We start from the raw sequence: 23,469 nt of genomic DNA on the forward strand, positions 1-23,469 counted from the left end.
GTGACGAGGAGCCGGAGGGCACCGTCCTCCCCAAGGACAAGCTGGTATCTTTGTGCAAGTGCGACCCCGTGCTCAGGTGGATAAGGACCTGCGACCACATCCTGTACCAGGCGCTGGTGGAGATCCTCATCCCAGACGTGCTGCGGCCCGTTCCCAGTAAGCGCCCCTCCCCACTCCCCCGCCCACGCCCTCCCCTGAGGAGACTCCCAGAGCGGACGCCAACCAACGGAGGTCGCGGGACAGCCTCGGGGGGCGGGCTGAGTCGGGTTCTAACCGGCTTCCCCAGCTGATCTGACGCTGAGCTCGGCTTCCTCCCAGCACTGCGAGTCTGCAGCGTGAAGGGATGGATTCTTCAGACCTTCTCCAGATTCCAGCGGCCTTGACTGAGGAAGGGAGAGAAAAGGAGATGGTGGCCCTTGATGGCTACACCCGTTAGGGGCTGACGCGGGGCCGTGGGGACCCTCCCAGGGCCTCTGCCCCCCACCCGCCCTTGTGGCCTCCGGAGGCGGTGACAACACCCGCCACCAGGGGGCGCCCGCCTGCAGGCCCCCCCCAACATCGGGGCTGTCCCTCGGGCCCCCGGGACCCTGAGGGCGCGAGCCCCCACCCCAGGGCAAGGAGGCCGGCCGCTGAGCCTCGCTCTTCCCGAACGGCTGCCTGTAAACATCCGTGCCTGTTAGCGCTGGGGAACCGCCGTCTTTTTGATGATCTGGTCTGCTGCTTTTTTTTTTTTCGCCAGAGGATGGGAAACAGCAAAACCGTCGCAGTTCTCCTTTGGCCTTGCCTGCCTGGAAACTGTTCAGTGTAGTGTGCTTTTAGAGTCTCTGTGTATTGAGGTTTGAGGTTGGGGTATATTTCCTTTTATAACACTAGGGGTGGTTTTCTTTTTTCAAAAACGTGTATTTTCTTATTGCAAGCCATCTCAAAATACATTTGGAAGTTGGTAGAATATGTTTACAATGCATGTGTGTGTATCAGGGTCCCCCCGCTCCACTCAGCCCAGCGACATCGGGGTGGGTCCGTCTCCGGGGGGGGCGATGCTGGGCACTGTGGCCCCGTCCCCTCTATGCCAGGAGCCGCCCCAGTGTGACAACCACGATGTCCCCAAACGTGGCCCAGTGTCCCCTGGGGTCAGGATCACCCCAGGCGAGAACTGCCAGCATAGAGAGCTAGATGAGCAGAGATCAACGGCGCTGGGCTGGCCCTAGTTCCTACTCAGCAGCTCTGTCGCTAAGTGGCCGAAGTTCTCACCGTCTCTTCTCCTCTCTGTTGCTTGTTCTTGGCGGGTGGTCATTTCCACGGCCTGTGCATCTCTTACACGTGAGCTGATTCTGACGGGCAAGACTGCCTTTCTCACAGTTAATACTTGTGTCCCCCAGGTACCCTGACACAGGCCATCCGCAATTTTGCCAAGAGCTTGGAAGGCTGGTTGACGAACGCCATGAGCGACTTCCCACAGCAGGTCATCCAGACCAAGGTAACAGTCGGGGTTGGGGTCTGGGTCTCCAGACCACACTGGGGGGTGGCGGGGGGAGGGCAGAGGCTACAGCCTGGGGCCCCCTCGGGCCCCGCTGTGCTGTGAAGGGTGGGGGCTCCTGTCCCCCTGCCCCCAGGGAACTTGAGGACCTCTGGGCCCCAGAGAAAGAGGGCTGCTCCTGTGTGTCCTGAGGGTAAGTGGTCCTTCCAGGAAGGCCCAGGGCTGCTTGCTGGTGGAGGACAGGTGCTGGCTGGGAGCGCCCGACAGAAGATGTCTTTGCTGTGATACTTTCGGGTTGATTCAGAGCAGATCGAATGTTTCTCTGCTCATCATAGGAGGGGGATTTAACCTCCTTGTGGTCACCCTTAGTGCTAGCATCTTGGCCACAGATCAGAATGTAAAGCATGGCCATCAGGCCTACTTGTGGAAAAGAGGCGATCCCGTCCCCTTCGCGAGAGCATTCTGACGGCCTCAGGCAGGCGGGGCCAGATCTGGGCATCCCGCCTGCCTGCTCCCCACAACCTCGAATTGACTGGTTAAGCCAGTGAGTCTAAAACGTCGGGATGCTTAGGAATCGCCTGGGCGGCTGTTCAAAACTGCCGATTTCCAGGCCACACCCCACAACGTCTGATCCAGTGGTGCCTGGGAGTCGGTATTTGTACCGTCCCTCCCAGAGAGCCAGAGGAATCCTAGAAGCCAGGGCCTGGCCGTGCTGTCCTGAATTCTAACTCCCCTGTGCTGTGGCGCCTGCCGTAGATGCCACACCATGCGTTGGTGATGCCCGCGTCCCTCACTGATTCTCAATTTTGGGGTCTCTGAGACTGTCCGGAGGGCGGGTCCCTCTCCCCTGCCAGAACGGCTCTCTCCTCCTCCCTCTGCCACCACGGCCCCTGAGAGAGAGACAGGCTTACCCTCACACCTTCCCGGGCCCCAGGTCGGCGTGGTCGGCGCCTTCGCGCAGACCCTGCGGCGCTACACGTCGCTCAACCACCTGGCGCAGGCCGCCCGGGCAGTGCTGCAGAACACGGCGCAGATCAGCCAGATGCTCAGCGACCTCAACCGTGTGGACTTCGCCAACGTGCAGGTGACTCTCCTGCGTGCCTCCCCGTGACCTGGGACCGGGGCATGCGGACCCGGCTTGCACCCGCTAGAGAAACGCGCAGACCCACCAGACTCAGCCTGCCTCAAAACCGGCACCGCCCCCCGGGCCCGGCCCACGCTTCTGTTGCATGAAGAGGGTCAGGGTTGAAACGCCCACAGTCCTCGGGGACCCCCGGGCTCCACTGCGTGATCGTCCCCCTGGCCTCCAGGCTCGGGGACGACACCTTGGTCCATTTTCATTAAAAAATTTGCCTTCCCACTGCCATGTTCACGGCTCTCTCCTCTGGGCTTAGGAAAGTGCAGCCACCATCAAGGGAGTCCTGCTGCTGTGTTCATGTCTAGTGTAGGCCCTGAGTTTATCCACCAAATAAACAAAAACACACACACAGAGGAGTGGCCGCTTAGAAATGACACAATGCGGGCTTCCCTGGTGGCGCAGTGGTTGAGAGCCCGTCTGCCGATGCAGGGGACGCGGGTTCGTGCCCCGGTCCGGGAAGATCCCACGTGCCGCGGAGCGGCTGGGCCCGTGAGCCATGGCCGCTGGGCCTGCGCGTCCGGAGCCTGTGCTCCGCAACGGGAGAGGCCACAGCAGTGAGAGGCCCGCATACCGGAAAAAAAATAATAATAATAACACAATGCGAAGACATGCTCTACAGCCTGGGCCTAGGATGCAGGGAGCCTGGATTTAGGTCCTTGGAAGCCGGGCAGGTTCCCTCTGGATGGCCATCCGTCTCTGCCCCATGAAGCGGGTGCCGAGCTCGCAGTCGGAAAGGGTCGAGAGCAGCAAGTGTCTGTGCTTGTGTGTGTCCGGCCTGGGGCCGCGCCCGGGAGGTGTCGCTGTCCCTCCGTCCTGACCCGGCCCTCGCCTGCCCGCGCCCTACAGGAGCAGGCCTCGTGGGTGTGCCAGTGCGAGGAGGGCGTGGTGCAGCGTCTGGAGCAGGACTTCAAGCTGACCCTGCAGCAGCAGAGCTCCCTGGACCAGTGGGCCAGCTGGCTGGACAACGTGGTCACCCAGGTCCTGAAGCAGCACGCGGGCAGCCCCAGCTTCCCGAAGGCTGCGCGGCAGTTCCTGCTGAAATGGTCCTTCTACAGGTAGGTGTGCCCTTGGTCTCCCAGAGAGCTCCAGGCCTTGGAGGGAGGCCGAGGCCGACAGACGCAGACCAGCCTGTGCACCTCACTTCCGGGGGCTCCCGGGGCAGGGCCCAGAGCTCCCTGGGGCCCAAAACTGGGTTACAAAGGCTTCTGCAGACAGAAACCGTCATCTCGGGCCCGCCTGCTGGAGAGACACTGCAGCTCAAGCACGAGCCTTTGTTTCTGCCCCTAGAGCATCCCCACGGGGTGAGGTGAAGGAAGAATCTAGAGAGAGCAGAAGCGCAGGTGGTGGCAGGTGGGCGATGAGAACCAGGTGGAGAATCACGGTGCGAGGGGCCAGCTAGGCCAGCAACGGGGTGAAAACAGGATGCGACGTGAGCCTTTATCCCCTCATTGCCAAGTGCAAGCAGGGGGCAGGGACGGGCGTCGGCTCCTCCCAGGATGGTCCCGGGTGAGGGTTAGGTGGCCGTGTTTTCAAACGATGTATGTAACTGTATTATAGTGAATTAGGTGTGTGTGTCTGTGTGTGTGTGTGGGTGTGGGTGTGTGAATGTAAGGAGATTTATTTCAGGGAACGGGCTGGCGTGATCGCGGGGCCGGCACGTCCGAAGTCCGTGGCAGGGACTGGCGGGCTGGATGCTCAAGCCGGGGAGCAGATGCTGCTGTCCGCAGGCGGGGACCCCTTCCTCCTCAGGGAAACCTCACTTTTGCTCCCAAGGCCCCCTCTGCTGACTAGGTGAGGCTGAGCTTCTCCACCTCAAGTCGAGGGATGGTGCTTGGGAACCATGGCGATGCCGAGACTCATGTTTGACTGAATCGCTGCCCATCAGTGACACAGAAAACTAACCGTCACAGAAAGTAAACGTGAGAGAGAAGAACATATGGAGAAAGAAAAAAGAATGTGAGAAAGGGGCTTCCCTGGTGGCGCAGTGGTTGAGAGTCCGCCTGCCGATGCAGGGGACACAGGTTCGTGCCCCGGTCCGGGAAGATCCCACGTGCCGCGGGGCGGCTGCGCCCGTGAGCCGTGGCCGCTGAGCCTGCGCGTCCGGAGCCTGTGCTCCGCCAACGGGAGAGGCCGCGACAGTGAGAGGCCCGCGTATCGCAAAAAAAAAAAAAGAATGTGAGAAAGAGAAGCCATGAAAGAAAACCAGGAGAGAAAGAAAAAGACATGAAAGGATCAATAATCCCGGCAGTTTACTATCCAGTTTATAGGAATTTTTTTTGTTAAGAGAGAGAAAACGGAGGGAAAGAAAATACCTAAATAAGGGCTCAAGTTTCCGAGAGCTGCCGGGATCCCCGCCCAGTGGATGAGCTTCCCAGCCTCACTGTGACGTTCAGACGCCCAGGATAAGAGAGGATCGTAAAGGCTTCCAGGGAGAAAACAGCAGGTCACGCTGCAGGCCAGGAACCAGAGCAGCACCGGACGTGCGTGGCCACGCAGAGCCCAGGAGGCCGGGGAGCCCGAGGGAAAGCTGTTCCCACGCTGCCCTTCTCGCCTGGGCGGACGGGAGCGGGGAACCCTGCCTGGCTGCAGGAGGACCCGGCCCAGAAAACGTAGGCTGTGCTCGCCCAGAGGAGCCCTGCGGCGGAGTTCCGGTCCCAATGAGCGATAAACACGCGGAAATGGAGCGTTGCGTTAAACAGAGGCAGTTAACCAGGAAGACGATCAGCCGTTCTCTGCCGGCAGGCCGTGCAGGACAGACCCGTCAGCCAGCTGTGGCCCCGGGCTCAGGTCGCTGTCCACCTGGCTGTGCAGATAAATGTTATTGGCATGAGGCCAGGCCCACTCCTTTACAGATCCTTAGCCGCGTTGAGCAGTGACGAGCAGACTCTTCACTGTCTGGCTCTTATCGGAGAGTTTCCTGGCCCCTCGGCCAGCGGCTGTCCTCACTCCCTGTCCCCAACGCCGTCCTCATGCTCTGCCCTGGCCTGCTGGCCCCGGGGCCTCTGCACTGCCTTCCCCTGCCTGGAACATCCTTCCCCAGGGAGCCCTGTGGCCCGATCATCCTCAGAGAAGCCTGCGGACCCCCCGGGTGAAATAGCGTTCCCCTTCCCGTCCCCTGTCCCCTGCGCCTGGATTTCCTTCCATTGCCTGTCGCCCCGTTCTCTGTTGGCCGGTCTGTTGCCTGTCTCCTCGACAGTCACCCGTGTCTCCTCGAGAGCCGGGACGTCGCCCTCGTTCACTGCTGCTTCTCAGCCTCCGCACGTTGAGTGATGAATGAACGAGAAAGGGGTTGTAAGCCTGACCGGCCACGTGGCTCGGCTGTGGACTCACACCCCTTCACCGCAGAGGGAACAGGATCCAGTCAAAACGCGCGATGAGGCAGCCCTGGGGTGATGGGGGAGGGACGGGGTCGGAGTCGGTGGCTGCGGAGAAAGCCGGTGGGGACTCAGAGCCCGCCCCCGTGGCCGGAAGTCGTGAGCTGAGGAATCAGGACAGGCAGGGTGACCCCGTGACTTAGCACTTGCAGAGATGAGAACCCAGCTGAGGCTGGGAAGTGGCCGCGGCCTCCGTGAGAGGGGGCTGCTTCTCTCTGTAACGGCGGAGGGCCCACCCCGACTCCAGCTTGTTGAGTTTGAGGGACTTGTCTCTGTAGCGTCCACCAGCAAATGGACGGCGGTGGGCAGGGCCGGGGTAACCTGGCGGCCAGGCTCGAGTCCAGCTTCTCCCAGGGGAGTTTCAGCGATGTTCCCGCCGCAGGAAGTGGCGAGCCCGTTTGGAGAACCCAAAACATACCAAGGTGACCGTGGAGACGGTTCAGAGAAGCCTCTCGAGCCAAAGCTTCAAACCAGACACTGAGGCTTGGGGGGTGCCGGGTACCAGCGCCCGATCCAGGGGGTCCTTCGGGGAAGGGTGCCCGGTACCCCTCTGGGTGGGCACAGAGTGGGAGGGTGACTCGAAGCATTCGGGCCTGGGGTCTCCCGTTAGAGCAGCAGCACAGACCGTATGTTAACACTGTGAAATGCAAGCAGCTTCATTCCAGGCCTGTGTTATCGGCAGCAGCATGAAAACCAAGCAACCGCTTCCAGGCATGGGGAAGGGAGGGTGGGAGGGGGTGAGGGCCCCCCCCGCTTCCCAGGGACCCGTGGTCTGTGTTCACTCGCTTGCCTTCAGGGGGCCAGCCAGGCAGAGCCAAAGGAGCTTCTGAGCAGGAAACGCATCACGAACCCCGAGCCTGTTCCCTGTGCTCACTTATGCGGCCTTTGTGTTCATTCTCTGTGAACGTTCTTCAGGTGACCTTTGCTTCCTAAAGCGCTCGCTTGGACACAGGCAGGCACCACCCGGGTCCACTCCTTGGTTGCCCTTCCAGGGCATCTCGAAGCCACAGCCGGCTGGAGCCAGCTCTCCTTCTCCACTGCTGAACCAAAATGCCGTCAGAGCGTGCCTGCACGCTGGCCCGGGGAGATACAAGAAGAATCGAGTAAACTGATTTGTTGTCGGCTGTCTTTGCTGACTTGCCCGCATGCCCCATTGCTAACACGCCAGCAGCAGCAGTTTCAGCCCGTTAAAAGGTAAACTGAGGCTCGTTAAGTTTTCAAAAGATTCTTTGAGGGGCTTCCCTGGTGGCGCAGCGGTTAAGAATCCACCTGCCAACGCAGGGGACACAGGTTCGAGCCCTGGTCCGGGAAGATCCCACATGCCTCAGAGCAACTAAGCCTGTGCACCACAACTACTGAGCCCGCGAGCCACAACTACTGAGCCCATGGGCGCCTAGAGCCCGTGCCCCGCAACAAGAGATGCCGCCTCGGTGAGAAGCCTGTGCACTGCCTGCAACGAAGACCCAACGCAGCCCAAAATAAATAAATAAATAAAAAGATTCTTTGAGCAAAACGTCGCTTTGAAAGCCAAAGTGTTTAACAGCCTCCCCGGGCAGGAGCAGGGGGAGAGGTGTTTACACAGAAGGAAATGATTCGATGGCTGCGGCTTGGGCGCTCTGACTGATCTTGCCGGGTTCTGGAGGCTTGGACTCCAGGGCGGCAGGGCCACCCTGGGGCGACGCCCCGTGGTCCCCCTCCTGTCTTGTCCCTTCCTGTCTCTTTTCTCGCTACCACCGCGGTTAGCGATTCTCAACGTCACTGAGAGTAGGTGAGTTCTGAGCTGGAGCGTCCAGGTGTTTGGGGCCACGCGGCAGATGCACGTATAGGCCAGGGTTTTTGGTCGGGTACCCCGTTAAATAACTCCCTTAGATCAGCGCTCGCTTTCTCTGGAAAGAATCAGAGAGTCGATCTTTTTGGGGGATAAAGTTTTCCAGGCGCACAGCAGCACATCAACGGCAGGCACAGCCAATAAAACTTTATTTATGGACGCTGCAGTGTGAATTTCGGGTACTTTCCATGTGTCGTGAAATACAGTTCTTCTGACTTTTTTGGCCAACCATTCAAAACTGTAAAATCCACTCCTGGCTGGCAAGCTGGATCTGGTCTGGCTTGGGCCGCAGTTTGCCAGCCCCTGTTTGGATGAAAGAGGCAAAGGCGCCCTGAACTTGAATCTCGTTTTTAGGCGCCTGAAACTGCTGGCTAAGGGCGGGGAGGGTGGGAGAGGCCGCGGGGTGGTCTGGGAGGCTGGCAGGCCCCTCGCCGGCCAGCGCGGGGCTGGAGGGGAGCCTGGCGTCCCGGAGGTGCCAGCCCGTGTCTGCCGCCTCAGCTCCATGGTGATCCGCGACCTGACTCTGCGCAGCGCCGCCAGCTTCGGCTCCTTCCACCTCATCCGGCTGCTCTACGACGAGTACATGTTCTACCTGGTGGAGCACCGCGTCGCCGAGGCCACTGGGGAGACGCCCATTGCCGTGATGGGAGAGGTGAGCGCCCCCCAGGGTGAGAGGGCCGGCCTCGGGGCCCAGGAGAACCCACTCGTGGGGGCGGGCGGCGGGTGGCAGGAAGCTCGCCTGCCCCAGCAGGACAGACCCTGGCTCCTCTGTCCCCTGCTCGCGTGACCCGGGCAGGAATTCCGCCTCATTGTGGTAAAATACACAGCACGTAAAATTTACCTTTGTAACCATCTCAGGGGAAACAGTTCAGTGGCATTTAGTACATTCACAGCGTTGTGAAATCACCACCTGTCTTGTTCCAGAACATTCCATCACCCCAAAAGAAAACCCCACCCCCTTGGCAGTAACCCGCCCCCCAGCCCCTGGCAACCGTGAAGCCACTCTCTGTGTCTGTGGATCTGCCTGTTCTGGACGTCTCCCATCAGTGGGATCACACCCTGTGGGTCCTTCTGTGTCTGGCTTCTCTCACTGAGCGTCGTGTTCTCAGGGCCCGTCCACGTGGTAGCGAGTGTCGGTGCTTCTGTCCTTCTTACGGCCAAACACTGTTTGATTGCATGGATATGCACCGCCTTGCTGATCCATCCCCTGTTGATAGATGGGCTGTTTCCACCTTTTGGCTGGTGTGAATCCTGCTGCTGTGAGCATTCATGTACACATTTTGTTTGAATACCTGTTTCCATTCTTTGGGGTATAGACTGAGGAGCAGAATTGCTGGGTCGTGACAGGGTTGTTTCAGGGAAGAAATGAGGCGACACTTGTAGAGCTTTTAGTACGTGTTAAGCCCTTGATAAACAGCGGCTTTTCCTTCACTGACCACCCAGAGGCCACAGCCCTCCAGCGGCTCCCAGGCAGGGCCCTGGAAAGTGTTAAGAGGGGCCACACCCAGACACCCAGCAGCCTCAGGGCCGCTTCTCACGGCAGAAGCCCTCTCGCTTACAAAGCGAAAGCCCGACTCCTCTGTGGACGAGGGCACTGCTGACCTTCCCCGGCACCTGCTCTGAGGGGGGCCCTCACTCCGGGCTTCTCTCTTTCAGTTCAACGACCTTGCCTCCCTGTCGCTGACACTGCTCGACAAAGGTGGGTGTGTCTGGGCTTCCCCTCCTGTCCTGGGCCTGGTGGCGATCAGGGTGGCCCCTGGGGCAGGGGCCCTGGGCATCAGCCCACTGGGCGCTCGGAGCAGAGGCCCTGCCCCTCCTGCTGGATTACGTTTAGTCCTGCTCCCTGGGTCCCTGCACACCAGGCCCCTCAGCGCAGGGCCACAGACAGGACTGGTGCCGGGGCGGGGGCTGGCGGGGTGAGGGCCTCCTGCGGCCACGTCCAGAGGGGGGGCAGGGCAGGCGGGCCAGAGAGCGCCCCCCCCCGGGGCCCATCCCCTGCCCCACGGAGGTGGGGGGGCCCAACCGCCAAGGGCGACGCTGCCGGGAGCAGGGCCCAGGCACCTGGGCGTTGGTCGTGGGGAGGAAGGCCTCCGGGTTGACTGGGGCAACCCAGGCCCAGGCTGAGGCAGTGCCCCGCCCTGGCCCCTTCGCGCCCCCTGAAGATGTGCGCCGCGCCCCACCCCGCCTCCACAGATGACCTCAGCGAGGACCGTGGAGGCAGTGAGGCCCGCTCGGAGGCCCGCGGCCGGGGCGAGCCCCTGGTGAAGCGGGAGCGCAGCGACCCCAACCACCCGCTGCAGGGCGTCTAGCTGGGCTGCGCTGCCCCGGCTCCAGGCCCCAGAGCTCCGCTGCGGCAGTGCCTCCTGGACGGAGTGACCTTCACTCTGAGTGCCGGGGCCCCCGGGCCAGGGCGCCCTTAAAGGACATGCCCTCCCTCAAGAGGAAAACCGTCGCGACCGCAGCCGAAGCTCAGATGGGGCGCCCAGACCCCTTTTCCTTCTTCTGAATGTGCTTTCCCCCACTGCAAACACCCGCCTCCAGAGCTGGACGGGGCCGTGCCGAGCGAGTCGCTACCTCCACTTTGGGCATCTCCGCCTGCCAGCTGGCTCCGATTTTCACCCTGATTTGAAAAAACTCCGGCGGGTCCCGGGGAGGAAGGGATGTCCCGCAGCCGTCGGGCAGCGCCAAGCTGGCCATGTCCCCGCAGCCCCCCTCGGGCCCTGCGGTGGGGAGAGCCCATCTCGGTCCTCGCCCCATGGCTTCCTGCCCTGCCGGCCGCCAGGCACCCCGTCTCTACACCCCAAAGGGATCAGAAGCAGCCGCCAATCGCGTCCCCGGGCGGCGCGCGGCCCACGGCCCCGCATGGCTCAAAGAACAAGTCACCGAAGCAGGCCCTCATGCCAAGACATGGTGGGGCCTTTCAAAATCAAACCCAGAAGCTTGATCAGCAACCAGAAGGACTGGGAATCCGTCCAGGTTCACAGCCAACGTGCAGTTAGACCGTGAGGTCTGGGATGAGTTTGTTCCAAGGGGACCGGGAGGTCAGGGTCTCCGCTGCGCCTTCAGAGGGCAGCCATCCTGCCAAGTCTGTGCACCAACATCCGTGCCTGAGCCCCGCTCCACAGAACCTTCCAGAACGTCTGCCTTTGAAGTAGCGATCCCAGAGCACTGTGACCCCGGCAGGTCCCATCTTGAACTGCTCAGGGTCCAAACTCTTCTCTGGGGACAGACGAATCCCAAGGGCTGTCCCAGCCCTGACCTCGAAACTCTCCGGATCTGTGTCCCTCGTAACATGTTGCACCAGTAAGCTCTGTGCCAGAGGTCCGCCCCCGAAGCAGCTGCAAAGAAGAAAGACAAACCTCTGGTCTAAGAAGCATCGGCTTCTCAAATGCAATAATTTCTCCTTTTGGAAATATGTTCGTACAAATAGTTTTGTGCTCTAATTGTTATTAGAACATTCCTTACGAATGTGTACTTCAAAGTATATTCAGTCCCACGTGTTGTTTTCCCGTTCATGCAGACAGTACTAATGTAAACGCACGAGGCCTTTAAAAACGCTACTTCTCGACAAGCAGGCGCGCTGTGCATCCCTGGCCCCCGCAGGTGGCCGAGGAGAGCAGCAGGGAAGGACGAGAAATCTCATTTTAAGAAACCAAAAGCCCATCACGATCGCAGCGTGCGTGTGGTCTTAAAGTTGCAGACTCAGATGAACTCAGACAGAAGGAATGTCTTTAAAGCTACATCTCCTCTCCTGGGAGACGTTCAAGCTCACGGCTCCTGGATTGTGACACCTGCCTTTTCTTCCACGTTTCTGCCTTACGCTCTGTCTAGTCCTTTGCCGGATTCCGCGAGGAGGAATATAAACGACAGTTACTAAGACACCAGCCTTCCGAGCCCGTTCTCGTTTCCCGTCGCAATAAACACACTGAGCATGCCCGCTGTGGGTCACGATCCACACTCCAGCCTTTGCCCCGCCGCCCACTCCAGTGGCCTTGGAGGACGCAGCCCTCCTCCCACACTCCCCTGGCCCTGGCACAGCCAGACCTGGGCCACACGAGCCCAGGAAGGGAGGGCAGCGGTGCTTTCCTCCGGCTCTCTGGGGAATGTTCCAGAAGGAGCATTTAGCAAGGCCAGAGAGGGCAAGAAAACAACTCTCAGCCCAGGATGGGCGAGACTGTTTGTAAACGGACTAAACTTGTTCAGAGACTCAGAATAAATCCACGCTCCGGCTGCTGACTCAGCCGACTGGTTGTTTACAGGGTTTACCTGGTAAAGCGGTGGGTCCGGAACTTCAGAACCCCCTAAGAATCAGGGCGTGAGCTGCTTCCGAAATCACCAGTTACTGGGCCCCATCCCCAGAGAGTCTGGCTCGTGGGCTTAAGGTGCGGGCCGGACATCCGTACTGTTGTGACCACCCACTCTGGGGGACCCTGACACAGGGGATTATAGGACTTTGAAGAAACCCTGCGGAGGAGAGCGATGCGCTCAGGAAGGGCCCACAGGTGGGAGGATGTTCCAGAAACGTGGACGCAGTTCCCCGTTAGTGGCCCGTGAAAGCTGCTTCTCAGGCCAGGCTGGTGCCCCTGGTGCCCCCTTGTACCACCGGAGACGCTCAGCCTTGGCCCCGGCCCAGGCCCCTCTGTCCAGGGTGGAGGCCCTGGGGACCCCAGGAGACACTAAAATCATCCACCGCTATCCCAGGCTGGGAACTCCAGGGCCTGCGCTGGGCTTAAAGGCTCTGCTGCCACCCTCTTGAAATTCTTAAAGAGTTTTCCACCAAAGGGCCCATGCTTTAATTTTGCGCTGGGCCCCACAAATACTGTGGCCAATCCTGGGGAGGAGCTCTCAGGACCCAGGCACGCAGCCTCCCCTCAGCCGGGTGGCCAGGCCCTGACTCCAGGCCGGCAGCCTGGCTCTGAGAAGCCAGCGGAACCCAGACTCGTCCCTACCCTCCCGTGGTTCACGATTTCAGCCTGAGGCCCCCCTGAGCAGCACCAGCTCTTGCGGGGAGCAGGAGCCGCCCCCCAGTCTTTCCCCTTGGAGATCCCAGCCCGGGGCCAGGCGGCAGGGTCCCTGGGAGGGGAGAGCACCTTAGGGCCTGGGTGGCTGGCGAGGCTCTTGAGCACAGGAGATGCCCACGTGATTCCTGCCCCAGGAGCTGGAGAGGAGACGAGGAGGGGAGGCTGCCGGAGGCCCGTGGGCCATCGAGTCCCTCGGGTGGCCCATTGGGTAGGGCTCCGGGGCACAGGCACAGCGAAAGGGGGACCCGGTCCTACCAAGAGCCTCCAGGAGGTCCTGACCAATCACAGTGGCTTCTCACCACTGTGGTCCATTCTTCTTTTTGACAGTCTTCCAAGGTAGGTGTTAACCGCGCCCACCATTGTGCACATGGGGAAAATGAGGCTGCTGGCTGGAATGCAAGCAGGATGGCTGGAGCCCCAGCAGCCATCTTGGACCTCAAGGTGGACATCATAAAATAAGGACGGCAAAGCAATGAGACAGAAGGAACCTGGGTTCCTGGTGATCATTATAACCCTAATGGCCCCAAGTCAGAGTTCAATAAGCCACAGTTTGGGAGGGTTGCAGGGGGACCCATAGGTGTCCTAGCCTCCAAGAACTCTCTGGTAGCAAGAACTCTGAAGTGAGATGTGAGGCGTACACGCGCGTGCGCGCGCGCACGCACACACACACATACGCACACACACACACACACACACACATACACACACACACACACACCAGCTGCAGGAATGCTAAGTAAGAAAGGAGAGATTCTCCCTGGCTGGGAGTGTCACCCCCAGCCCAGTTTTCCTCCCACTTCTCTGGCTGCCCCCCCCACCCCCTGCACCTGGGTCCTGCTCCTTCCATACCCTCCATGACCTCGTCCACGTGCTGCTGACTTGCTCCACGGCTGCCCGCCCCCCGCGGCTCAGAGGTTCGTGGGTGCCTCGCCCTCCAAAGGGCAAGACAGGAGCTCAGCGTCTGACGATCCAGACCTCCTGCCTGTATCCCCATCCCACTGCCTGAGCCAGAAATCCAGGGCCACCTGCATGCCCTCCGTCCCTCCTACCTCCTCCAGACTTCCCCTAACATGGCCACTGGTTCCTTCCTCCTGGCCACTCCCTAAGACCTCCCTGCCTGGAGATGCAGCAGGGCAGCTGGGCTTGGACACTAGCTGTGCTCTCAGGTAAATTACTTAGATCAGTTTCCCCATCTGGGAAAAAAGGGTAATGGAAACACCTACCTCACAGTGTTGTTGTGAGATTTAAATAAGTTGATTTATAGAAAGTACTGGAGTAAGCATTCAACAATTGTTGCTCAACCTTGGCACCTTTGGCATTTGGGGTTAGCTAAGTCTCTGAGTTGGAGGGGGGGCCGTTCTGGACACTGGGGGGAGTTGAGAAGCATCCCTGGCCCACTAGCACCCCATCCCCAGTGGCGAAGACCATAAATATCTCCAGATACTGATTGCCAAGTGTCCCCTGCCCCCAGGTGAGAACCACCGGGTAATAGCATTCTTATTATTATCAGCTCTCTGCATCTTTCACACCTTGGCAACCATGTCACTTGTCTTTTCCTCCCGTGACCCACTTGCTGCTCTGACTTTTTTTTTTTTTTTTTTAAGATAGCATGATCTTTTTTTAAAAAAAAGTACTTATTTATTTGGCTGCACCGGGTCATAGTTGCGCCATGCGGGATCTTCGTTGCAATGTGCGGAACCGAACCCGGGTCCCCTGCATTGAGAGTGTGGAGTCTTAACCACTGTGCCACCAGGGAAGTCCCTGCTCTGACTTTTTGCTCCTGGAACTCACCCCAGTGTCTCATTTCAGGCTTTTTCACCTTCATTGCTCTTCCCACCTAAACTCCACTCCACACACACACCCCTTCCTCTTTAGCATTCATCTGAACTGACACCTCCTCCAGGAAGCCTTCCTGGAAGATCCCCAGCTAGATTAGGATGGATCCCTTCTACCCCGTATTTCCTGCACTATACTTTATTGTGATTGTTGGCAAATCTCTTTCCCATGAGCTCTGAAGGTGAGTAGCTCTGATCTGCCTTGCTCAACACTGTATTTCCCAAATCTTGCACAGATAAAATCAAATTCATTCAGGAGGCCACCACCACCGTTTTTTGATATAATCGAAGCTGGGCTCTAGAAAGACGTATTCTGGTGCATGGATCACACACGAAGAAAATGGAAGCGAGGGGGTCACTAGGTACTTGTGAAGATGGTACAGGCCGGGCAGGGGGTCAGAGCGTTGCAGTGGAGGTGAAGGCAGGGGAGCAGAGGCAAGAGGGCTGCTAGAGCACAGGCCAAGCGGCTATGAAATCCACTCGGGGGATCTGACCCGTTTTACTTTGTAATGGACCAGGATAGAAATAGAAAAGATCAGGAGTGTCAGTGTAATTAGCAAAGATAACTATGGCTTTGTAACATCTCAGTATATGTTATACGATGTGTGTGTACATACACATACGGGATTGGGCTGCATGTAAAGTGTACTGAACATACATACGTATCGAAAGCCACAGTCCTAGAGACTAGTTCTCACCTATGCTGAGGTCCTGGATCCCTTTGAGAATCCTCTGTGATGGACACCTGTGGGGTTTTGCTATCAAGCATCTATCTGTTCCACCTTGTTTGGACGTAACACTCCAATTCCTTCTGGGCAGTGACCCTTCTTCCCACCGTTTGAAACGCCATCTGTAAGTGAGCTCTCGCTCACACTGAAGGAGGCTGCTCCTGGCCGAGGGGACGGGCTTGACATGTGAGGTGGCCCAGGGTGAGCTGGGAGGGCGACAGGAAGGGCTTCCTAGATCGTGGCGAGGACTGGGGGTTGCACGCCGGGAGTGATGGCCCATGACCTCAAAATGGACGTCAAACTCCCCTCTGTCAACCCTCTTCTGTACAACTGTCCACTGGACCCCTCCACCTAAAGGCTCTCGCTCAATGAATAACTGACCTGAGCATAGAGTGGATAGAGTTGGGGAAAGCAGGAGGGGTCAGGGATTAATAACGTGCCCTGCCATGCTGGATGCATCTGACACCTCCTCCTCAGAATCTGAATTGTGAACTGAACATATGACTGAAAGCAGTTGAAGTCTGAGCATTCTCGGGAGGTGACCCACCAATTCCCAAGACCCACTGGAGTTGCCCAGTTTCTTCTCTTTTCTCTCTGATCTTAGGAGCGTGCTCATCACTTTCCAGCAAATTTTCCACTTTCTCACATTTGACAGGTGTTTTGGGGGGGGTTGCAAGCAGTCTCCAAACCGATACACCCTCAGTACCCCTGAGTTTTGCAGGCAGTTTCAGAAGGGATTCTCAGGCCCCCCTGAAGCCCTCCCAGGATAAAGATTCCCTGTTTTAGACGTGGCACATGCCTAGTGCTGGAAGTGTAATCAGAGCATCCAGCAACTACCTGACCTGTTTCCCAGAAGATGGCAGGCCTCAGCTGGGGCAGAGCCTTTGAGTTTCTGCAAGTTTATGTACTTAGAAGGAACTGAACCGCTTTTCATCCTAGAGCCCAGTTTTGACTTCATTCCCAATCCTCTGCTGCCCCCGTGTGGTCACTCTGTGACACAGCCTCTTCCTTTTCACCCGGGGAAACCAGCCAGCTCGGGATTTTGCCTGGAATGGAGGCTGTTTTGTTTACTAAAATTGCAATCATGCATAGAAGGACCACAAGCAATGGAGTGCAAGAGCTAGCTGCCTCTTTTCTCTATCTGCCTCGCCTCCTCTTCCTCAACTATTCCCTGTTTAATTATCTCCCCACAAGATATTCAATAACTACAAAGGGAAAAGTATCAATGGTAGACTGGCCGACACCAGTGATCTGAGTTGTAAATGATACAAATCGACATCAGGTGCCTCCTGATAGGTTAATCCATGTTATTGGCACCAAAAAGTCATCACCTGGATTTAATCAGGAGGAAACAGCCAACAGACCCCAAATGAAAGGGTATTCTGCAAAATAGCTGGGCAGTACGCCTCACCGGTGTCATGGTGAAGGAAAAATAAGACAGGAATTAATCCAGACTAAAGGAAACTGAGGAGTAATGACATCTAAATGCAACAAGGAATCCTGGACTGGATCCTGGAACAGGAACAAAACACTGGCAGTCAGCAGATGAGACCTGAATAGGTTTTTACGCTAGTGAATCGTACTGCGTCAGTGTGGATTTCCTGGTTTTGATCATCGTGCTGTTTATGTAAGATGTTAACATTTGGGGAAGCTGGGTGAAGGCTGTATGGAATTTCTTGGTACTATTTTCGCAACTTCTTTGTAAATTTTGAATTTTTTCTTTTTTTTTTTAGGGTTAGGGTAAGTCTGAATTTATTTTAAATTGAAGGTTAAATCTTTTAAATTACAAATAAAATAGAGTACGATCAGCATTTCCTCCTAGCTCCATACCACATTTAGCTGCTGCAGAATATGGGAGTGAGAGAAGCTAGTGCACCCAGCTCGAGTCAGGGGTCCCCCTCTTGGCCTCAGCGTCAGCTGCAATGGACACCTTGCTGTCAAGAACTTGACCCTGTGGACTGCGGGGGGGCAGGACATGTGGGGGGCGGAGGTGGCACGGGGTGGGTGGCTGCCGAGCAGAGGAGGCCAGAAACTGTAGCTGATTAATATCTGGGTCCTCACCCTCTGCGTGGGGCTGGGCACAGAGCAGCTACTTCAGGGGGCCGGCTCCCTGCCCACGATGGGAAGGTGAGAACAGAATTACAGCTGTGAAAGCCCTTTTCCCTGGGCCCTACTACAGAAGCTGTTTTCCAACTTGGCTGTAGAGAACGACGTTCCCAGTTCTCAGAGCTCAGCCCGGGCTCGGTGCGTTGGGGGTTCCTCGGACTTGTCTCCTGATGAGCCGAGGAGGAAGCGGGCAGCAGAGAGGTCAGACGGTCAAGGGAAACCATCTGGATCCCTCCATTTCCCACTTCCGACCCTTGTCTTGGGAAAAACCTCAAACTCCTCCGAGAACTCTATGGCCCGTGGCCCCTCACTCACTCTGCCCTGGCCGCACTGAGCTCCTCGCTGTTCTCCAGCTCAGCAAGCTGGTTCCTGCCTCAGGACCTTTGCTCACTCTTCTGTCTAGAGTGCTTCTCCTGCAGGTCTTCTACGAGAATGTCATGTAGAACAGTGTGTCAGGCACAGTAGGTGTGGTGGATATATATACTGCTGTGTAACAAATATTCCTAAACTTAGTGGCTTGGCTCCTAACAGCAACTATCATTTATCTTTCATGGGGGTGATAAACAGGAAGGGCCAGGCTGGGCAGGTCTCTCTCAGGGCTTTGCCTTTCAGTGTCTGTTTCAGCTTCCTTATAGAATGGCAGCCTCAGGTCAGCAGGCAGCTTCCATGATGGCTGAAGGCTTTTAGGGCAGCTGTTCCAGCAAAGCAGGCAGAAGTTGCATCCTCTGTCCCTGTCATGACCCAGCCTCATAAGTCACATGCTGTCATTTCCACGGACTCTACTGATGGACCAGTAACCAGCCACTCCCATTCATGGGAAACAAGAGCCCTCACCTCTTTTTTTTTTAATTGAAGTATAGTTGATTAACAATGTTGTTAATTTGTGCTGTACAGCAAAGTGATTCAGTTATATACATATATATATATACATATTCTTTTTCATATTTTCCATTGTGGTTTATCACAGGATACTAAATATAGTTCCCAGTAGGTCCTTGTTGTTTATCCGTCCTATACTTAATAGTTTGCATCTGCTAATCCCAAACTCTCAATCCATCCCTCCCCCTCGTCCCCTCCCCTTTGGCAACCAGAAGTCTGTTCTCTTATGTCTGTGAGTCTGTTTCTGCTTCGTAGGTGAGTTCATTCGTGTCGTTTTAGATTACACATATAAGTGATATCAGATGGCATTTGAGACCTCACCTCTTGATGGGAAGAGGGTCAAAGAATTTGGGGCCGTTTTAAAACCACCACAGTAGGTAACCAACAAATATTTGTTTAATAAGTAAATGTTGAGGGCTTCCCTGGTGGCACAGTGATTAAGAATCCGCCTGCCAATGCGGGGGACACGGGTTCAATCCCTGGTCTGGGAAGATCCCACAAGCCGCAGAGCAACTAAGCCCGCACGCCGCAACTAATGAAGCCCGCGCTCTAGGGCCCGCGCGCCGCAACTACGGAGCCCACGCGCTGCAAGAGAAGCCACCACAATGAGAAGCCCGCACACAGCGACGAAGACCCAGCGCAGCCAAACAAAAACAACGACAAAAGCGTTGACTAACTTAATGTGTTAGAGGAGACCAGATAAAGAAAGCAAAGGAACAACTAAGGGGCACGATGTTGGCAGCCTTGGCACTGGGATAAGAATTGTGAAACCAAGGGACATTGAGCCGGCTCGTCAGGCTGATGGGTTTAGCATCTGTCCATGTCCCTTAAAAAACCACAACTGGATTATATTTAGCAAGTGGTGACATGCTGCTGGGAGTCTCCCCAAGTGTGGGATGGACGTGGTGTATGAAATGACTTTTGGAGACATGCAGACAGGGCACTAAATGACAAGGGATCTCGTGGATTAGAGTTACCCCCTTTTCAATTCTCTTTCACTCCTCATCGTGTTTTCAGTTGAGTGATAATGTGCCTTTAATATGCCTCCAATACTTTGCTAATCTCTTTACATTAAAAAAAAAAAAAAAAAAAGCAGGCTTGGGGCACAGCACCTTGGCAGGCAATAGTATCTACCCAGAATTTTAAAACATTGTTTTGTTTTCATGTTTATCTCCTATTGGTGATAAACAGTTATCTCCTATTCGTGGCTTAGTGGTTTTATATTTGCAATGGTGATATACAGTACCTATTTAATGTAAACTTAAACTAATAACACTTACTCAAGAGAAGTTGTACTGAATAGTGATAACAATAAGCTAGAAATGAGCAAACCTAAGTCTACACACTGTGGGTGACCAACGGTGACATTCTAGCTATTCCTGAAGAATTTCTAACCAAGCTCTGTGGCCTGTGCCTTCAGCCTGGAGGCAAGATCCAGGGTAGCAAAATCAGGTGTCTATTGGGTATCTTGCTAAAATGCAGATTCTGATTCAGGTCTGGGTTGGGGCCTGGGAGTCTGTATCTTCAACAGATTTCCAGGTGATGCTGATGCTGTTTTGGGGGCTGCAGCAAAAAAGCAGCAGGTTCCAGAAGAAAAAAAAAAAAAATCTAGTGTGCTACCACACACCTCTGCTCAACTCTGGTTAGTGACTCTCACATTGGTAGCTTGAAATCAGCCATAGTTGAAGTATACTTATACCAAGAAAATCAGCACTGCAAGCCAGGGTCCAATTTATTGTTTTATTGTCTTCAAGACTTAAAGTGATGGGAAAATAGTAAAATTTACAATAAACTATACATACACAGGCACACATAAACACAGACAGACAGAAACACACATTCTCCCCCCAGAGAAGCAGCTGTTGTTAAACATTCACTACACCCCACTGGTTGTACAGAAATGTATAGAACAACCATGTAAATACATGTGTCCTAGATTAGAGGCTGGCAACCTTCTATAAAGCCGCAGAGTAAATATTTTAAGTTTGTTGGCCCGACAGTCCGTTAAAAGGGCTCAGCTCTGCTTCTGCAGCTCAAAAGCAGCCATAGACATTATGTCAATGACTAAGTATGGCTGTTGTCAAATAAATCTATATTTATGGACACTGAAATTTAAATTCCACACAATTTTCACATGTCATGAGCAATTATTCTTCTTTTGGTTTTCTCCCAATAATTAAAAATGTGGCCCACAGGCTATAGGACCTCCTCCTCCAGACACAAAGCCCCAAGCAGAGGGATCAGCCAGTGCAAAGATCCTGAGGCTGGAAGGGGTTTGGTGAGCTCCAAGGACACAGAAAGACCACATGGCTGAACTGCAACGAGCAAGGGGAAGCATGGCAGCAAAAAACAGGGGGGTTGGGGCTTCCCTGGTGGCGCCGTGGTTGAGAGTCCGCCTGCCGATGCAGGGGACACGGGTTCGTGCCCCGGTCTGGGAAGATCCCACATGCCGCAGAACGGCTGGGCCCGTGAGCCATGGCCGCTGAGCCTGTGCGTCCGGAGCCTGTGCTCCGCAACGGGAGAGGCCACAACAGTTGAGAGGCCCCCGTACGGGGAAAAAAAAAGGGGGGGGGGGTTTGTAAGCCTGAACAAGAGGTTTAGGCCCTTTGGAAGCATTGAGGAAAGATGTGCCCTTGATCTAACTCAGTTTTAAAAGATTCCTCTGTGTGCTGCTTATTTCATAAGAATGAAAGGAAACAGCAGAGAGAGAAAGATGCTATAGGGTTTTCCAGGAGAGAGATGAGAATGGTCTGGCCTAGAGTAGGGAGAGAGAGCCCTGCTGGGGAGAACGGGCGGATCTGAGCTCTATTTAGGAGATGAGGCAGAGCCCGCGGGATATTGCGTAGCAGGTGAGTCGCGAATGAGCCCAGGGCGTCCAATATTCTCCCCTCAGTCCTGGGTGGGGGAGAGGGAGGGGTCATCAGCCCACGTGATCGATGAAGACACTCGGTGAGGCTCGGTGCCAGGCGCTGTTCAGTACGGGGCCTCAGGGGCCAGTCGTCCTGGAGCTCCTATTCTGATGGCTCTGTAAGGTCAAGTCCCGGATCAACACCTGTGCCCTGCCCCGCCATGAACCTTCCCTTTGGCCAGTGATCCTCAACCTCTGACCTCTACTCCCCCCAACCATCCCCCACCACTCCACGTGGCCTCAGAAAGTTTGCCTAAAGTACTGGTCCCTTAGAAGGGGAAACTGAGGCCTGGGGTGACACAAGGCGCTCCACGACCCCCTACAGGCCTCCCTCCGGGCCTCGGGACTGCGCACGTGGAAAGCGCCCCCCGGCCCCGACCCAGGGATCTACCTAGGAGAAGGCGTCGGTCGCGGCGCCCTCCACGGTTCAAGCTCCCACCGAGGGTGCGAGGCAGGAAAACAAGAGGAAAGCAGCAGCGTGAAGACCCACTCCGGGCGCGCAGCCGCAGGGAACGCAGGTTCCCACATTGCCCGCGGCGCGCGCGAGGCCCACTACGCGTGCGCCCTGCCCTACCCACGCCCCCTCGGTCGGCGGGAAAAGGAGGCGGGGCGGTTAATGCGCAGGCGCGTGCTCCGAGCTTGGCCCGGCTCGGACCCCGATCCCGAGAGCTTCTCCGCGCCGGGCTCCGCGCGCAGCCGCTAACTGCCCGCTTTGCTCGGAGTCGACTTGGCAAGTGCGCACGCGCGGGAGTTTCTGGCAGAAGGCAGACGGGCCCGGGCCGGCGCGGGGCCTTGTGGGAGGGCTTAAGGAAGTAAAATGGCGGACCTGGCGAACGAAGGTAGGGGAGGCGCCGTCGGGGGCCAACCGGCGGCCAGGGAACGGGCGGCGGGAGGCCCGGGGGCCACAGGCCCGAGGGCTGAGCACCCCGGGCTGCGGGGGGCCTGTCTGCTCCGGGAGAGCGGCCCAGCGGGCCTCGCAGCCGTCCCCCATTGCGTCCTCTCAGGCCGGGCTCACCGGCCCGGCCCATCACTCCCGGTAGCCCCGGCCCCGCCACCGTCCGGCCAGACGGCTCTGGAGACGGCGGGGGCCGCGGCCCTGAGGCCCTTCCGCCTCGCAGGCCAGGCCGGTGGCCGAAGGGGGCGGGAGCGCGGCCTCAACGTCTCGGCCTCGGATGTAAATGGATCTCCGGGCCTGGTCGAGGGCCCAGCGCGCCACGCTCCCTCCCCGCCCCCTCGTTCTCGGGGACCCCGGCTTTCCCCCTTCCCCGGCCTGGCTGCCGAGCCGGCCCACCCCCTGGTCCTGTGGGCTTCTCATCCTCCGCGGGCCTGCCCCATGCCGAGGATGGAGAACGTCCTGTTTGTTTTCACCCGCACCCCCAATTCAGCCCCCCAGTTCCCGCCAGTTCCCTCGGATCCTTCCTGGCGACCCGAGAGTCGCGCCTCGTCTCCGTTCATTTAGGTCCAGCCGCAGGATGAGAGCCACTGAAAGCCCTGGCGGCTTTTCGGTCCTTTTTTTTGGTTGCACTTCCAGAGAGAGACAGACTGTGCGATCCCCTCCTCTGCGGAGCGCTGACATCCCGGCTGAGCGATTTTGACAAGGTTACAGTTCCGAATGGCCCAGGGAAAGCGCCCCATCAGCCGCTGTCTGATGAAATCAACCTTGGCGTTGAGATCGCTAGTAGCTTCAAGACTTTCTGAGGCCTATTTTTAGCTCCCTCCGTGTCTAGGTGCACAACTACAGGCAAGCGATCTACCTGCCTGGCCCTGATTTCCCCCCATACCCTGCTCCTTGCTGGCCTGAGGTTCTTACTGAGCTGCACAAATGCACGAATGACAATAATAAGTGCTCACCCTGGTGGAGCATTTGGAGTGCTACCGGGTACTGTTCAGAGTCTTGGGCGCGTGTGATCTGGAGTAACCCTCACTCACAAAAGCTCCCGGAGGAAGGTACCGTCGGCTCCTCTTCTCCATGAGGAAGCTGAGTTAGAGTGGTTAAGTTACGTGTCCAAGGCAGGTCACACAGCTAGTAAGGAGCAGGGATGTGAATCAAGGTGGTCTGACTTCAGAACACCGCCCCCACCCCCACCCCCCGCCATGTATGCCACATGTCTTTGATAAGACAAAGGAGCCAGTGGAGGGTTGAGGCATTCCATTCACAAGATCCATTTACAGGCA

At 56.9% G+C, this 23,469-nt stretch overlaps 2 protein-coding genes and 1 long non-coding RNA gene across 22 annotated transcripts in view; 2 read left to right on the plus strand and 1 right to left on the minus strand.

Moving 5' to 3' along the window:
* RFX2 (regulatory factor X2) overlaps positions 1-12,053 on the plus strand; it is a 98,569-nt gene extending 86,516 nt beyond the window's left edge. For 8 of the 11 annotated variants that reach the window (XM_067032965.1, XM_067032964.1, XM_067032966.1 and 5 more), the window contains 7 exons: positions 2-156; positions 1,380-1,477; positions 2,412-2,561; positions 3,462-3,670; positions 8,316-8,469; positions 9,474-9,516; positions 10,011-12,053. In XM_067032965.1, coding sequence (XP_066889066.1) covers positions 2-156; positions 1,380-1,477; positions 2,412-2,561; positions 3,462-3,670; positions 8,316-8,469; positions 9,474-9,516; positions 10,011-10,126 — 925 coding nt within the window. In that variant the 3' untranslated portion in view covers positions 10,127-12,053. The remainder of the gene's footprint in view (position 1; positions 157-1,379; positions 1,478-2,411; positions 2,562-3,461; positions 3,671-8,315; positions 8,470-9,473; positions 9,517-10,010) is intronic. The other 3 variants (XM_067032969.1, XM_067032967.1, XM_067032960.1) reach the window with 1 other exon arrangement.
* An 8,059-nt stretch (positions 12,054-20,112) lies between these two features.
* Positions 20,113-22,030, minus strand: LOC136794110 (uncharacterized). Its single transcript, XR_010840460.1, has 2 exons — positions 21,686-22,030; positions 20,113-21,411 (listed from the first exon to the last, which is right to left on the minus strand). It is a non-coding gene; the product is annotated as an uncharacterized lncRNA (long non-coding RNA).
* RANBP3 (RAN binding protein 3) overlaps positions 21,871-23,469 on the plus strand; it is a 54,577-nt gene continuing 52,978 nt past the window's right edge. For 6 of the 10 annotated variants that reach the window (XM_059059854.2, XM_059059855.2, XM_059059861.2 and 3 more), the window contains exon 1: positions 21,888-22,133. In XM_059059854.2, coding sequence (XP_058915837.1) covers positions 22,112-22,133 — 22 coding nt within the window. In that variant the 5' untranslated portion in view covers positions 21,888-22,111. Of the gene's footprint in view, positions 22,134-23,469 lie in introns of all 10 variants that reach the window. The other 4 variants (XM_059059857.2, XM_059059859.2, XM_067033004.1 and 1 more) reach the window with 2 other exon arrangements.

This window comes from Kogia breviceps, chromosome 4, assembly GCF_026419965.1.
Source record: "Kogia breviceps isolate mKogBre1 chromosome 4, mKogBre1 haplotype 1, whole genome shotgun sequence".
In the NCBI taxonomy this organism is placed as follows: Eukaryota; Metazoa; Chordata; class Mammalia; order Artiodactyla; family Physeteridae; genus Kogia; species Kogia breviceps.